Here is a 17,675-nt window from a genome sequence, read left to right as displayed (position 1 = left end):
TAATTCAGATTCTTAGGCCTGCCCCTCGTATCTGCTCTTGAATTCTATTGAGCAATTTCAAGTTCAAGAATTGCTTAGTCTTCTGTAGAGCCCTTGTAGCCTCAGGGCAAAAAATTTTCAGAATTTCCAATGCTCATGGTAGATGTCTCATTCTTCCGTTGAGAAGAAATCAACTCGACTACACAATTCCATACAGTTCCTTAACTGCTTGGAGATGTTAGAATGTCCCCTCCCAATAATAAGATTTTTAAGTTATCATAGGATCTGTCCTTAATTTAAAACTGCCATGACCTGGGATCAGAAGCAGTGGTCTGTGTGTTGGTGAGGGTACCATTCTGGAGGAATTTTCAGCACCTGGAACCTTGTAGACATCAATGTTTTCTGTTTAGAGGAGATAAGACTTTTCACTGTCCACTTCCAAAGTTATCGTTCCATACTTACTTTCCTCGGTATTGCATCAAGTACTTTTAGATCTTGCTGAGGACCAGTACTGTAAGGTGTTGAGATTGAAGCCCCTTCATCTCTATATCAGTCTCTCTAGAGTTTAGATGCGGGTCTAAACTTTATATGAATTTACTGTAAAACCTTTTATTTAGCAGTGGTTAATAAGTAAATTTTTTGTCAGTTCCCTTCTTTAAGCTGGTGTAAAGGGAATACTATTTTAGCTTTCTGCCTTAGAGCCTTTGGTTTTGTGGTTTTAAGAAAAACAGATGTTGTGGTCAAAGGATAGCCTGGAAGAGGCAAAATTAAACCTTTTGTTTTGTGGTTTTAGAAAACTTAGTTGTCTTTGCCAATGGATAAGCTTGAAGATAAAGTTAAGTTTTTGTTTTGTAGTTTTAGAAAACCTAGAATGTAGTATTTGTGAAGGTTAAGAATGGAAGAGGCAAAGTTACCCTTTTGTGTTGTGATTTTTAGAAACTTATAATGCCTTTGCCAATGGTTAAACTTGAAGTCAAAGTTAACTTTTGTTTTGTGGTTTTAGAAAACCTAGAATGTATTTGTGAAGGTTAAGCCTGGAAGAGGCAAAGTTAACCTTTTGTGTTGTGATTTTGAGAAACTTTGTCAAGGAACACAAGGTCCTCTGTGACATAATGGATAGGCTAGTGCATGAGAACTAGCTCCATATCTTCTACCTTTATTGAAGTTAAACATTCATAATGTGAGCAGCAGTTGCAACTTCATTTAGTGTTAAGTCAATTTGTCGCTCCAGAATAGGGTTGATGTGTCACAGTAGAAGTACAATTCAGTTTTTGCCCAATCACTACTTTAAGTATACAGAATTGTGTTTGAAAACAGTTAAGCCCTTAATCCACTACTAGTAGTTGGTAGTCTTTTCCTGAACCAGGGAAAAAGAAAAGAGCAATTCTATAGGCTCTTTTGTTTAAATCCCGGTTTTTAATATTTTGGGGAGCATGAAGGTACAAATTTTGTATAGGAGCATACCTTTATATTGTAAAGGTATTTATTTTAGGTGACTGTCGTTTTATAGGGCTTTTGGACCCAGACACAGGGGTCTCTCATACCGCTTGCGTTTCATGCTGGCTGAATCGAAGCAGTTTTCTCCGCAAGGCTGCTCTTTGCTGCATATGTATGAGAGCCTTGCTCCCTGAATGGAATGTAACTTCTGGTGGTAGTAAAATCCACCAAGGATTCCAGATCAGGTGAGAATGTTTTGGGTTTCGTATAAGTAACCTTTAGCTCGAATGGCTGAGCGGAATTTTGTCTAGCTGCACTACCCACCATCCTCCTCTTAATGTGGAAATCAGATAAATTTAACAGTAGGTAAGATTCATCTCAAATAATATAAATTTTCATAATAAGATTTATTATTTGGATACTTACCTACTGTTAAAGTAGACCCACCCAGCCTCCCCACAACTTAGTGGGCTGTCAAGGAGAATTCTGACGAGCTAAAATATTCGAAACACACCTGGTGGAGAACAGGTAAACTAGACAGCCATCCGGGCAGCCATTCGATTTTTTTGTTTGAATGCCAACTCGCCTAATCGGCGGGGAGATAGTATAGCTAAATTTAACAGTAGGTAAGTATCCAAATAATAGATTTCATTATGAAAATTTATATTTTCAGCAAATAAAAAATGCCTCAAACTTCTGAGCAGTAAGTCAAAACAGTATGTTTTACCAAAGGCAAGTTTTGTACACCCCAAGAATCATAAAGGGTTTTGGGAATTCAGGCTGATCTGTCTTTTTGTAGAAGTGTATCCCCATATAAATTAATTTATATCTTTGTTACTTTATATCTTAGTAAATTCAGACAACCTCTCTCTGGATGATGATGATGATAAGTATTTTAGCCATCTCTCATAGAGTGGACCTTTTGACTTTGTGACCCTTTGTACTCCAGCAGCATTCTTTTCATTCTGATTTATCCCTTAATTTAGAATGAATTTAATAGTCTTGTATTTGAAGAGCATAAATTTGATTCAAGGGTCTAGTTAGACATACTTTACATATTGTACATGTTTTTGAAAGTCCTGGTTAAAAATATATATATTGCAGTAATTGAATGAGTACAATTTCAAGTGTCATATTTTTACAGCGTGAGAGTGAAGGCCTCCATGACTTTTTGATAAATATCATACGCATATCAACTGATGTACGTGAGGATTGCCATGTATATTTACTTGAGGATGGGCTGATGCTGTGGTTAACAACTCTAGAAAATACTGCACATCCACATGAGTCACTCCTTCAGCTCTTTGACAATATGTTGCCACTTCTGGAATTGTCTACTGAAAATCTTCGACTCTGCCTGCAGATTACAACAGCATACACATTGCTGTGTCCTCAGCAGTTCTTCACAAAGTATGAAGTGCTTTATTTACTCTATTCACAGCATGGACGATTATAAATTCTTGGATGTTCTGTTTATTTGATACAATTTGAGCAAATCATATTAGGTTATTTCTAAAAATTAATCTCTCTAATGTTGTGTTTTGCAGATATGGAAGTCGCCTAATTGAATGCTTCAATTCAATGCTGAAAGATATGAAAAGTGAAGGCATAGTACTTGTGTTACGATCAGTTGAAATGATGCTTCGAGTACAGCCTGTTGAAGGCTCAACCCTAATCCAACCTCTCCTTCCAAGTGTCATGAAAGTTGTGGCAGAAGGAGACCAGTACCCAATGGTTATGTCTATGTACCTGTCTGTTGTTGCTCGACTTGTCCTCTATGCAGAACATATATTTACGTGGGCAGTTAATCAGGTAAAGTATGCGGTGAAATTTGTTCTCTAGATGTTAACTATGTGGGTATTTGCAATTTTAGTAAAATTGAAAATTTAAGAAAAACTCACAGCAATTTTTCCTCCTTTAGACTGCTGCTGACCAGTCAAAGGCTCCAGATGCAGTTCTAGAACAGATTGTCAGTGTGTGGTCAGAAAAACTATCCCTTGTTTCTCCTGAAGAACGAAGGAAACTTTGTGGTCTTGGATTAGCTTACCTCTGTGGATCTGGCTGGCAACCAGTATTGAAAGTTTGGCCTGCTGCCGTCACAGCTGTTGCTGAAGTAGTTTTTGATGTTACTATGGAAGATTCCACGGATGATAAGCTTGTAAGTTTAATTGTATAGGTAATTTGAAGCAAAAGCTTACGTGCATGCTTACGAGGAATTTTAAATTTAATCTGACATTTTCATTCTTAATAATAGCAGTCTACATTAACTTTATAATGTATGCTGTTTTAAATAGGTAACTGGAAGTGACAATGTATTGAAACATCAGTATTATTGAAGGTAATTTTGTTGAAATTTTAACCCCAAATAAATTTTTTATAGAAAGTGATTCAGGGATTAAAGACCTGTTTATTGAATCCCTGAAACAGTACCTTGAATATTGTGTGAAATTTTATTGTCTTAATTTTTTCCCATGATTGAATTAGTGGTTTTTCCAGTAAATAGTAATTGCAATTTTTTCCCCAAAGGTGGTAAATGGCGGGAGACTTGGTTCTCCAGAGGTTTACGAGCTTGAAACAGAGCATGTTTTGAGACGTCAGGCAGTAGCACAAGAAGATCCTGTTCACACTACATCGTTGCGCGTTTTTCTTGGACAGCAGATGAAACGACTTCAGCAGAGCACTGATGCAACCACTATCATGACATTAGCACAAGATTTGGAAGATAATTGTAAAAATCTTCTTGAAGAAGTGACTGTGGCATCATAAGATGCCACAGAAATCCATAATTAATTATGTATTGGATTATTATGCAGCATATGAAGTTCATTATATGAATTGCTGTTTATGTTTTAATGCTTGAATCAAAGTATCATATAAAATGAATAAATTATATAGATTATTTTTGTTTGTATTTATTTTATGACCAAAAATGTGAAAACTTGGTATTTCAATATACATATTTTGACTCGAGCCAGCAACTTAAAACTTATATACATGTACAGTACATATACTTCACTTGTTATAGTAGTTGGGTGAAGCATGAGAATGTTAAAATAAATTGTTTAGAAACAGTCAACAAAACATCTACAGTATTTATTACATTAGGTGGATGTTTTATGTTACATCATTTTATGAAATTTAACTGCACAATGTGTATTTTTTACTCGGTCAGTTCTTCATTTGAACAAAAAGCCCAAGTTTGGATTAAGATTAAAGAGGAGACAACGTTTTCTCATTTGAAAAAACTAATTATCTTGCATTAGCTGTCATTGTCATAGGTTTATCTGCAGTCTCATGAGTTGCATTTTCTCTTCAGTTGATTAATCCCAGTCACGTTTTCACAGTCCTTACATAGATCGTATATGTGATGGGTAGAACTATAGAAATATGAGAAAACTTGAATAGTGACAACCTATGAAAGGAAAGGAACATTTTGCCCCTTTAAGGGATAGTGCTGTCAGTGCACCAGTCATTACCCAAGGTTCTTTAGTCTCCTGTTGGACGAGTGGACTTCGCACTCGGCTACCAATCTGGTGGTCCGAGTTCGATTCTCGCCTCGGCCAACGCGAAATCAGAGGAATTTATATCTGGTGATAGAAATTCATTTCTCGATGTAATGTGGTTCGGATCCCACAATAAACTGTAGGTCCCGTTGCTAGGTAACCATTAGTTCCTAGCCACGTAAAACTATCTAATCCTTCGGGCCAGCCCTAGGAGAGCTGTTAATCAGCTCAGTGGTCTGGTAAATTGAAGATATACTTTTCCTTTGACCCCTTTCATTCCTTTCACTGTTCTTCCTTCCATATCCTCAGTCTTCCTTCTGACTTAACTCCCTCATAACAATTTATTCGTAGTACAACTGCAATGTTTTCGTTTCAGTGCTGTATGACTCTTATGTCCCAGTACTTGGCCTCTAGCCAAAATTCTATATTCAGTTCATGAGTTAGTTCACAAATACAGCTGTGGCCCATTGGTGCCATTAGAATTGAAGGCTACAGTATCTGGCTTTTTTGAAGATGGGTAAATTCACTAAGGAAAACTTATCATTTAAAAAGTTACAGGCAATTATATTAAACTTTAATCTTGGTAGGAAATGTATCAAAACCAATGACTCCCTTCATCATAAAAGCAGACTTTCACCTCTGAATTGAAATGATTAGCAACTGTAAATTGATTCATACCTAGTAGCAATGCTCGTGCGTTCGATACATGTCTTTGATTTTGCAGCCAAGGATCAAAAGTGATGAGGACTATTTCTAATGTGTGCAAAGTATTTGATGTGAAGTCACTCAAAATTTGAAAATTGTCCCTCATAAGTAATTTCTATCTTGACATTAATCCTTATATTTCATTATAGGCGCTTGTGTTAAATGCTTGCTATTTCTTTATTGGGAAGTATACCATTCATTTCATGTGTAGAATTTTGAAAGATTTCAAAGTCATAGATGTCATGCTTGTTTACATGACATATAGCAAGTCGTTCAAATAGCCTACCCTCTCTAAGAAGACTAAAAATTCCATGGCAGAAAATACTGTACATCATTACTTCAACCTTGCCTTCATAATAGATGACAGCTGTTTTGATAATAAGACTATTTTCAGTTTTCTTGAAAAAATGTGCCTCCATTGAAAGTAAGGTTCGCCCAAGGGAGACTTAGTAGGCCTATATAAGGTTGGTGTAGGGTAATAAATATGTTAGTGACAAAATTTAGAAAAGATCGATAGTCATAAATGAGAATAAAGATAAACATCAACCTAATAACAGAAAAGAAATGAGCAGCACATAGTTCAATGGACTTACACATTTAGAAAACAATATAATGGCACCTCAGTGGTGTGGTCGTTATGGCGTTGGCGTGCCACCTCGATGGCTGCGAGTTCGATTCTCGGGCATTCCACTGAAGGGTCAGAGATGTATGTTTCTGATGATAGAAGTTCACTCTCAACGTGGTTCGGAAGTCACGTAAAGCCGCTGGTTCCGTTGCTAAATAACTACCGTTTTTTTTTCTTTTTTTAATAACTTTGCGGTCAGAGGGCAGTAACTACAATATGGTAGTTTCAGAGGATGTTTGAACATAATAAACTGGCCTAGTTTGCGAATTTGATAAAACAGGAAATAATATACACTAATAGCCTCTGCTTACTTCACAGGAAACAATATTTCATTATAAATATCTTTGGTTACGAACCACTGGAAAACTGTATAATCGGACAACGTGATTTGCTCAATATATTAACAAAGATGTTGTTATAGACAATATAACGCTCGAATAATATAGAAATATATTAAAAATAACACTGATTATTCATTCAGTGCATTGAAGGCGTGCAGTGCGCATATTTTTGGAAATTTCAAAAAAGGATAGAAAACAAAAGAAGAAGAAAATATAAACAAAGAACAGATGTTTGATGTCATCCGCAGTTCATAACATTGCCCAGCCACTAAAGCTTCCTCCGTAGACAGCTCTCCGTTTCAGGTATGGATAATTACGGCGCATAGTTATGAAATTCTTCAGTTATTCTGTTTTCTTATTGCTTTAATTGTTAGTTATTTATTTAGGATACTTATATTTTTCGGGCCCCAAGTCGTAGGCTAGACTCTGGACAATGTCTTGGTTAGTTTAGCTTGCATGGCTTAGGTAGTACTAGCCTATATTAATATTGCTATTGATCTTATGGTACTATATACCACGAGACTTGTATATTCGAATAGTTAGGATAACATACTTTATCCCCAATACGAGCTTATTACTAAGTAGGTATAACTAGGCTAGGCTATATGCAATTTTTACCATTAGGCTAGCCAATTGTTACCCGAACATAGGTATATCATTAGCCTAGTTTTTTTGTCTCTTAGTCAAGGCTATATTAAGCTATGGATGTAATGAGTAATGATTTTTAAACACAGATTATAATTAAATGTAAGGAATAAACAATTGAGTAGGCCATATACCTTTGTTTCTTTGTCAGGAGCCAGAACTTGTATTATGCCATTATTTCGTAATTTAGGAGAAAACACTAACTTGTAGAGTAACGTAGAGATCTTGGTGGGCTGCATGGATGGGCCACAACTCTTTTTTGATGCTCATGGCAGCGAATTCCATTACTTTTTTGGGAAGGTGGCCGTGTTTTGTTAGAGGTGGCCGCTATCTCGCCGCTCGGTCATTTACCCTACAGGCTATCCTACATGACAGTAATTGGGGAACCAAAGTGGGAAGTCCCTGTAGGGGGACAGTTCCATCAGTGCACTTCATGCGGTGTACTGTAGACATTACTTAAGGTTCTTTGCAGCGAGTCTTCGGTCCCTGCCTGCATCCCCTTTCATTCCTTTTACTATACCTCTTTTCATATTTTCTTTATTCCATTTACTTTCCACCCTATCCTAACAATTGATTCACAATGCAACAGTCAGGTTTTCCTCCTGCTACACCTTTGAAACCTTTTACTGTTAATTTCAGTTTCAGTGCTGATTGACCTCATAGGCCCCAGTGCTTGGCCTTTAGTCTAAATTCTGTATTCACAGTGAGAAGCCAGAGTTTTGTCTAGGAATATTAAGAAATAAGTGAATCAATAGGCCATCAAAATTTTATGCATTCTAACCTAACACAAACTATGATGCCAAACCCTACTTGGGCATTGACCAGAGGTGAGCATACCCTAAAACTAACCTACAGTAAGGTAATTCTCCATAAACCGTGCTAATCTAAATTAGGACATTGTGTATTAACTGACCAGAGAATGAAGACCTTAACTTAACCTGACCTGCTAACCATAAATCATAAAAAGCACACAATATATGCTTATATACCATCATTCCTCACTACTGTATCTCCAAGTGGAATTGACTTGGCTATAAACATTTTATATATGTAATCAGACAAGGGCTTGTAATGCCAGCTAGTCTAAAAAGAAAATTATGAAGCTCACTGCTTCCATGTGCCTTCCAGATAAATGGCGTAGATGCTGTGTCAAAAACTTTGTTTAAATTGTAGGGTGTTTTACCAACCCCTCAGTGTCCAACTGGATACCAAAACTTCTCTTCACACCACGGACAAAATTGTAGAGCAACAAACAAAAACCACTAAGTCACATATTGAAAGAAGGAGGTCATTGAACCTACAGAGATAATAGTGAATTATGTTATTTATGCTTTATTCCAAACATTTAAAAGTGTCATATGTCAGAAAAGGAAGCATAAGATAAAACACATGAAAATGTTGCAGTGGTAATTTCATTGGTACCATATACTATATCCATATATAAGATGACCTGTTAAGCCTAAAATTCACTCCTAATAGTTTGGGGTCGTCTTATACTACCATTCTAAAATTCAAACCTTGAATTCTAATGTTGTTTATTGATAGGTTAGCCTCACCGTTGGTGCGATAACCACTGACATACATGAAAAGATTCACATTATGAAATAAACAGATAATAAAGGTAGTAAAACCATTTTTACCTTATGTATTGATATTGGCATATTCAATGAAATCAAGTTTTATCTATGCGAGCCCAGCTGAGAAAATATAAACATTAAGTTACGGTTGTGATCACAGCTACCTTTATCTCTCTTTAACCTTTTAGAACTTTTAATAATTGTGTAATTACGGTAGTAATAATATTTAGGATAGCATAATGTTAATTTTTCATTAAAAATTCATTATCATTCTGTGTGGTAAATACTGTAACACAATTTTGGATGACTTACAACTATTTAGAACAGTTCAGTTATACGAACAATAATTATGTACAATAATTATTGTGTTGTTAGGGGTTGTTTATGATTGCCGATGAAACGTAAACAAAACAAAGGTTTCCCTTTTAGACAACGGGTGTATGAAAAGCATTATGTAGAATTGGCTTTGTTTGTTTGTTTGTTCTGAATTTTTTTATTATACAGTAAGTAAAACAGCATTTGTAATAACATCATCATCTCATAACCAAAAGCTAGCCTATAGTATACACAGAGGGTTTGTAATTTAGCAGTTGTCTTATACTACAGATGTGAGATAAATTCATAAAAATTTTGCTATGATGTTTACTTCGTCTTATCTATTTGCCCTAACTCTGAACATCTTGATCTACCCTGCAGAGGAGGGCTTTGCCCATTTCGAGCCCAATTTATATTCACTAAAAAATGTAGCATTGGTGCTTACAGGGATACATTTTAGCTGACCTTCCTTAGTCCACCCTAACCTAGGAAACTGTCTTACCTGACATCAGGACACCTGGGTTCACCCCCTCCCCCCCTTAACTTTTGTAAAAGGAACAAAAGAATGTGGTAGTGGCAATTACAAGAAAACATTCTAACCTAACACAGGGTACTGTGTTGCACCTACTCATAGGAGGCATTAAATAATCAAGTGTAGTTCTTTAGATGTTACTAATAAAGTGGAAAAAGAGGCCTATTCTTCAGTAATGATTCTGATCAACTTTAATATACCAATGATCATTAACTTTTATGCATATGCACTTAATTGCACAAAGTTGTCAATCAAGGATTAAGATCTGCCAATTTTTTAACCTTGTGGGTTTATTTGTAGTTCTGTGGAATTGCTGTGGATCATCCAATATTTTTGAGAAGTTCCTCCTATGTTGATCAAGTTTCTTAACCATGATCTCACCCTCATTTTTACGTATAGGCCTTTTGAAGTCTCCATATGAACTGCTTCAGATGGTGTCTGCTGCCATTTACATCTTGGATATGGGTTAGGAGGATCCACAAAGTGTATGGGGAGGTCACATCACATAGGCTTATGCTGGAAGTTGATTGTCTGTGGAACTGCTGTTCACCCCTCATAGAGTGGAGGCAAACCACAAATGTAGCTAGGGCCATTCCATGGCACCTTTTGCCATTGTTCCTTATCATGGGTCTCCAGTAATCAGAAGGCCCTTTATTATGTTCAGGAAAGGTTATTACAATATATCTTGGAAGCACCAGACACTTCAGGGCAGTGACTGTAGGCTGTTCCCCTTCATTGGCCAAAGGAAGAAACATCACAAAGACCATTGAGATCCTACCTTAAAGTAGCAGATAGCAAAGCAGAAAAAGTAAGAGTGCAAGCCAACAAAGTCAAAGTACTTTCTACTTGAGTTGGTCATAAGTATGATTTAGAATTATCTTTATTGTATGCTGGTACCAGGCAGTGCCAGTTTACCTTCTCTGCTTTCAGTTTTAGAGATATTACTGATAGGTGGTGAACTTTATTTATTGGGACTGTTAATTGTGGTTGGCCATGTTTTACCATGGAGGGTTGTTTATCCACCTCATCTCAACTCATCATCCTTTTCTATTTATGCCATTAACAAAACACATAGGCTTCAAGGGTTATTTACCATCTATATCTTATATAGATAGCACTTCCTTTCATATTCTGGAAGATATTTGATACAAGCTCTTTGCTTTGCAGTTCATACATTTTGAACCATACTTTTTCCAACCTATAAGCTACCAGAGTCATGGTTCACAAGTCATTATAATCCTCAAGTAATCTTGATCCTGCAGGCATAAGCCAACATTGGAGCATACAGTACCGTGGCATGTATGTAACATACATTAGGTTATAATGAAACATGATTTATAATTGAAACATTTTTTCTCTGTAAATCCATTAGTAATCTTATGCTAAGTACCCTCCTCCCAACCACTCAAGCCTTGCTGCCTGACATCACTCAACATTAAAAGTAAGGATTAGTCGAGACATACGTAATTGTGGATCCTGATAGTGCATGCGTGGAGTGACTACCTATGTCCCCTTGCCAGATTAAATACTTATGAGGCTTGTCATGTTTGGAACATGAATAATGGTCCTACTGTACGTATGTATGGTGTAATTTGTAGGTTTATATGAAAAAATGTTTTATGCTGTAAAGACAGTATTAATGTCACTGGTGTGTTACGTTACATAACGTTATTGAGTATTTCAAATGCTTTTGCAGAATAGTCATTAGAGATTTCAATGTTTTGTTCATGCCACTTACCTGACAGATATATATATAGCTGTATTTTTCTGACGTCCGACAGAAATTTCAAAACTCGCGGCACACGCAGTGGGCGCCAGGTGGTAGTACCCATTCCCGCCGCTGGGAGGCGGATATCAGGAACCATTCCCATTTTCTATTCATATTTTTTTCTGTCGCCGGTCTGGTAAACATCTGTTTTACAGACCTCTGCTCAGGATTTTTTGGAATTTGACTCGTTTCTAAGTATCTGATTGATTTTGTTGGTATTGAATTGGATTGTTGAATTGGCATGCGCGATAGTGGACCGTTTTTTGATTTTGGATTGACTTTTCTCTATAAGATATGTCTGGATCAAGTGGTGTGAGTTTCAGAGTGTGTGAGTGCTGATTGTAAGGTGAGGCTACCGAAAGCATCGGTAGACCCCACCACAGTCATGTATGAGTTGTAGGGGGCTTCATTGTTTGATTGATCATCGGTGCAAGGAATGTGAGAGATTGACTGATGATGAATGGAGAGCATATGAGTCCTATCGCCTTAAATTGGAGCGCGATAGGATCAGGAGGTCTTCCTCAAGAAGTTCTTCCAAAGGTAAGACTAACGTTTCTCCTGCACTAACACCTGTAGTGTTTACAACCCCTAAACCTGTGTTGCCTTCGGGCTCTGATTCTGTGTCGGGAGGAGCGGATGCTCTCTCTATGATTTTGGAGTCCCCTTCGCACTCTGGAGACCAAAGTGAAAGCCTTGGAAAACTGGCTGGTCGTGCAAGTGTGTGATCGTGCCCCCAGTGTTGTGGAGGGGGCGTCAGATCGGCCCCATAATGCCTCTAGGCCTAGACCTCTATCAGACTCCCAAGACCCAGGGAGGAGGTATGTCGAAAGCCGCAAGAGGGTTACGGGGGCTTCCCACCGATCTGGCGTCCCTTCGGCAGACCATGTAGCAAAGACCCAGGCTGCCAAGGACCGTGCACGAGCACGCGTCTTGAAGGAGTGCTTTTCGTCTCCGAAGCGTCCTCCCCGCGCAAGGGGTGGAGCGCTCGGAGAGACTCTCGTCCGTTAAAGAGGACGTTTCTTGCGGAGGACGCTTCACGTCCTCTTTCGCCGCTTTCGTCGGAAGACGCTTATGATGTCTTTCCGCCTCAGAAGAGAGGTAGGATCTCCTCCGATGAGGACGCTAGGTTGCGCGCACAGGCGCGTACACCTGAGAAACAGGTAGCTGTTCCTTTGAGAAGGAAGGAGGCGTCCCCTCGCCCCTCGTCTTCTCACAGGACCAGTCCTGCTTCCTCGACTCATTCTTCTCCAACGAAGAACATTCTTTTGTCCCTTCAGGACCAGCTATCCTCGCTTATGGCTCAGAGGACTCGCCCAGCAGCAGTCGAGCCTAAGCGGAGGAAGGACCTTAGACTGCCTGTCAAGAGGACTAAGCAGTCTCCGTTGCCTTCGCCTCCTGCGTCTCGTTCGCCGATCGCTTCTCCTTCAGCGATTCGCCGATCTCGTTCGTCTTATAGAAGGACGTTACGACAGGGCGCTTTTGAAGACGCTTTGTACAAGGACGCTCGGCAGGACGTTCGGCAAGATGCTTGTCAGGACGCTCGTCAGGACTTTCGTCAGGACGCTCGGCAGGACGTTCGTCAGGACGCTTGGCAGGACGCTAGGCAGGACGTTCGTCAGGACGCTCGCCAGGACGCTACACAGGACGCTCGGCAGGACGCTCTCCAGGACGCTAGACAGGACGCTTGGCAGGAAGCTCGCCAGGACGTTCAGGCCTCCTTTCAAGACGCTTTCGGGGATTCTGAACAAGAATTCTTACCCCCAGACACTTTGTTACGCGCTCAGGCACGTATGCCAGCGAAGAGAAGTAAAGACGCTTCTCGGGCAGGTGAGACTGCCGCGGAAGGCGCGGAAGACGCTCGTCCGCCTCAGGACGCTCTGCCATCAACGAGCAGTAAGCGTCAGAAAGAAGACAGCCGTGATAAGGCTGCACCTTGCAAGGATAGGGGTCCTTTGATCTTGCTAAGACCCGCCAATAGGACGCCTTCGCCTGACAGACGTTCTCCTCTTCCGTTGAGAGAAGAAGGAGAACTGGGTAGTTCGGCTGAATCGGGTGAAGATGAGCCTGCTACAGCCCCTTCTACCTCGGATTACAAAGTCCTAGTCAGACTTTTGCGTTCTTCTTTTGAGGACAAATTTCAGCCCGCAGCTCCCAAGTCTCCTCCTTCACAGTTTTCTTCATCGAAAACGGGGAAAATCCCGGAGTTCGTAGAGATGAAGACTTCTCTATCGACGAAACGTGCTTTCAAGAAGCTCCAAGACTGGATGATAAGAAGGAGAGACCAAGGCAAGACAACTTTCGCCTTGCCTCCTACTAAACTTAGTGGTAAAGGAGGCATTTGGTATAAGACCAAGGACGAAGTGGGAGTTCGTATCCCTTCGTCGGCTCAAGGAGATTTCTCCAGCCTTGTAGACTTACAGAGGAGGTCACTTTTACCCTCTGCCAAAGTAACTTGGACCGCGTCGGAGACAGACCATCATCTGAAAGGTCTGCTTAGGACGCTGGAAGTCTTCAACTTCCTTGATTGGTGTTTGGGAGTTCTGGATTTACAAGCGAGAAGCCCAGAATCTCTTAGTCTGGGGGAGCTGTCCAGCGTGTTAGCATGTATGGACAAAGCCGTCAGGGATGGTTCGGAAGAGCTAGTATCTCACTTCGGGACAGCTTTGTTAAAAAAGAGAGCTTTGCTGTGCAACTTCACAGCTCGTTCAGTGACGCCAGCTCAGAAAGCGGACTTGTTGTTTTCGCCTCTTTCGAACCATCTCTTCCCCCAGACTTTGGTAAAGGACCTGACGAACAGCTTACAAGAGAAAGCTACTCAGGATCTTTTGGCCCAGTCTACAAGACGGTCGGCCGGACCTTCAACTTCTTCGGCTGCAGTTCGTCCGCCGAAGAAAGTAAAGCCCTTTCGTGGGGCTCCCCCCTCGAGAGCAGCTCCTCGAGGGAGAGGGTTTTCACGAGGAAGAGCTTCTTTTAAACCAAAACCTTCCAAGTGAAAAGCATGTCCTTCAGACACCAGTCGGAGCCAGACTGAAGTATTTTGCGGGAGCGTGGAGAGAGAGAGACACGGACTCTTGGTCCCTCAAGATCGTGGAGCAGGGGTACAAGATCCCCTTTTTAGATCTTCCTCCTCTTTCTACGACTCCCAGAGACCTTTCTCCATCCTACCAAGGAGAAAAGAAGAAAGTCTTGTTCGATCTCCTTCAACAGATGATCGACAAAAGAGCGGTGGAACAAGTCGCGGACCTGGGGTCTCCAGGTTTCTACAACAGAATCTTCCTAGTACCAAAGCAGTCGTCAGGTTGGCGTCCAGTTCTAGATGTAAGCAGGCTCAATCTTTTCGTGGAAAAGATCAAATTCACGATGGAGACGCCTCATTCTGTTCTGGGAGCGTTGAGACCGGGCGACTGGATGGTATCTTTGGACTTGCAGGACGCGTACTTCCACATCCCGATCCACCCTCTGTCAAGAAAATATCTAAGATTTGTCTTGAACAACAAAGTTTGGCAGTTCAGAGCGATGTGCTTCGGACTGACCACGGCTCCGATGGTGTTCACAGTAGTGATGAAGAACGTAGCGAGGTGGCTACACTCTTCGGGAATAAGAGTTTCCCTATATCTAGACGACTGGCTGATCAGAGCGTCGTCGAGAGAGAAGTGTCTGAAGGACTTGCAGTTCACTTTAGCCTTAGCGAAGTCCCTGGGACTTCTTGTCAACCTCGAAAAGTCGCATCTGACCCCAACACAGTCCATCGTGTATCTGGGGATTCAGATGGATTCAGTGGCTTTTCGAGCGTTTCCGTCCCAGGAACGTCAGCGGCTAGGCTTAGAAAAGATCTCAGCCTTTCTAAGGAAAGAGACTTGCTCGGCGAGGGAATGGATGAGTCTGCTGGGGACCATTCCTCGCTGGAAAGGTTTGTTTCCTTCCTTGGGAAGACTGCACATCAGGCCTCTCCAATTCTTCTTGGCAGAAGAGTGGAAGGCAAAAGACGATCTCGATGCAGTATTGAGGATATCGATTCCGATCAAGAACCACCTAAGATGGTGGCTGGACCCTCAGAAGCTGCAAGAGGGTGTGTTCCCTAAGTCTTTTGAGCCCCGACCTAGTGTTGTTCTCAGACCGCTTCCATCACAGGATGGGGAGCAAACAACTAGGGGGGAAGGAAGTGTCAGGCTCCTGGAGAGGGGAAACAGGTAGCCTGGCATATAAATGTAAAAGAACTGGCAGCAGTGTTTCTGTCCCTGCAGTTCTTCGAGAAGAGTTTGGAGAACAAGGTTGTTCAGATAAACTCGGACAATACCACAGCACTCGCTTATTTAAAAAACCAGGGAGGTACACACTCCAGAGCGTTGTACTCCCTAGCGAGAGAGATTCTGCTGTGGGCAAAAAGGAAAGAGGTAACGATCCTGACGAGATTCATTGCAGGTGTGCAAAACGTCAGGGCAGACCTCCTCAGTCGTCGGGACCAAGTCCTTCCGACGGAATGGACCTTGCACGAGGACGTTGTCGAGACCTGTGGACGCTGTGGGGACGTCCACTGGTATGATTTATTCGCAACGTCAAGGAACAAGAGACTTCCTCTTTACTGCTCCCCGGTCCTGGATCCAGAGGCAATCGCAGTGGACGCGTTGCTTTGGAATTGGACGGGCCTGGACCTTTATGCCTTCCCACCATTCAAGATTCTGGGGGAAGTCATGAGGAAGTTTGCGGCCTCGGAAGGGACAAGGCTAACCCTGATCGCTCGATGTGGCCAGCAAGGGAATGGTTCACAGAGGTCATGTCTTTCCTGGTAGACTTTCCAAGGACATTGCCCTGGAGGAAAGATCTACTCAAACAGCCTCACTTCGAAAGGTTTCACAAAAACCTCTCCGCTCTGAGTCTGACTGCGTTCAGACTATCGAAAAGTTGGCCAGAGCGAGAGGTTTTTCGAAGGCAGCTGCGAGAGCAATCGCACATGCGAGACGTGCTTCCACAAGAGCTGTCTACCAGTCGAAGTGGGCTTCCTTCAGGGCATGGTGTAAAAAGGAGGGAGTTTCCTCTTCCTCGACCTCTGTGAACCAGATAGCTGATTTTCTGCTATTTCTCAGAAATGTGCAGAAATTAGCGGTCCCATACCATCAAGGGAATACAAAAGTTAATGGTTGTCAGCGGTTTTTAGGCACAGAGGCCTAGACCTGTCTGACAACAAGGATCTTCATGACCTTTTGAAGTCTTTCGAGACCTTGAAGGTTCCTCAAACGAGACCTCCATCATGGAACCTTGACGTAGTCCTGAAATTCCTGATGTCGGACACTTTCGAACCACTTCAGACAGCGTCTCTTCGGAATCTGACAAGGAAGGCTCTTTTCCTAACTTCTCTTGCGACGGCTAAGAGAGTTAGTGAAATTCAAGCGTTTAGCAAGTTAATGGGCTTCAAAGGGGACAATGCTGTCTGCTCGTTGAACCCATCTTTCTTGGCAAAGAATGAAAATCCTTCGAACCCTTGGCCGAAGACTTTTGAGATCAAAGGTATGTCAAGTCTAGTGGGCCAAGAACCAGAGAGAGTCCTTTGCCCGGTAAGGGCTCTCAAGTTCTACGTGCATAGAACTAAAGAGGTTAGAGGTCCCTCAGGTAATCTCTGGTGCTCTGTGAAGAGGCCAGAGTTACCTTTATCAAAGAATGCAGTGGCTTTCTTTTTAAGGGACACCATTCGGGAGGCTCATTCATCTTTTCAGAAGACTGATTTGAGCCTCTTCCGAGTAAAAGCGCACGAAGTACGAGCCGTCGCTACCTCTCTTGCCTTCCAAAAGAACATGTCAATCAAGGACATCCTCGATTGTACCTTTTGGAGGAGCAACTCCGTCTTCGCCTCACATTACCTAAGGGATGTGAGAACGATCTATGACGATTGCAATGCACTGGGGCCATACGTTTCTGCGGACACAGTATTGGGGTCCGGAAGTAGCTCTTTCCCTATTCCTTAGTTAGGTTAAGTTAGGTTGTTGTGTTTTTAGGTTGTGGTGAGTCTTATGTGAAGATCTCCCATCCGTTAGCTAGTTTTAAGGGGTTTGTGTATAGTTTGGTCAGGTGGTGGTCAGTTGCTTCGTTGCCCTCATTTGTATGGCCTCGATGATCTTGTCACGCTGAGGTCTCGCACCCGTTGACAGATCATCCAGAGCGCACCAGCACTACAGGTCTCCACCTGGCTGGCAACTCTGTAATTAAGCAAAAGCAGCCTTACGTGACAGTAATCACATAGTCTACTTTGCAAA

General features: G+C 41.4%; 2 protein-coding genes across 2 annotated transcripts in view; both read left to right on the top strand.

The window, feature by feature from the left end:
• Positions 1–2,036: 2,036 nt before the first annotated feature.
• LOC135214768 (importin-11-like) lies at positions 2,037–4,317 on the top strand. Its single transcript, XM_064249124.1, has 4 exons — positions 2,037–2,826; positions 2,964–3,228; positions 3,338–3,574; positions 3,943–4,317. The coding sequence occupies exons 1-4, from the start codon at positions 2,528–2,530 to the stop codon at positions 4,180–4,182; spliced, it is 1,041 nt and encodes a 346-aa protein (XP_064105194.1). The 5' UTR covers positions 2,037–2,527; the 3' UTR covers positions 4,183–4,317.
• Positions 4,318–6,646: 2,329 nt separating this feature from the next.
• The window catches only part of LOC135214571 (ubiquitin thioesterase OTU1-like), a 35,910-nt gene continuing 24,881 nt past the window's right edge, over positions 6,647–17,675 (top strand). Inside the window, exon 1 of the mRNA XM_064248929.1 lies at positions 6,647–6,893. The gene's annotated coding sequence lies outside the window, so the exon portion shown is untranslated. The remainder of the gene's footprint in view (positions 6,894–17,675) is intronic.

The sequence above is a fragment of the Macrobrachium nipponense genome, chromosome 46, assembly GCF_015104395.2.
Source record: "Macrobrachium nipponense isolate FS-2020 chromosome 46, ASM1510439v2, whole genome shotgun sequence".
Classification (NCBI taxonomy): Eukaryota; Metazoa; Arthropoda; class Malacostraca; order Decapoda; family Palaemonidae; genus Macrobrachium; species Macrobrachium nipponense.
Note: the sequence above shows the minus strand (reverse complement) of the source record. Positions and strands in the feature narration are given on the sequence as shown.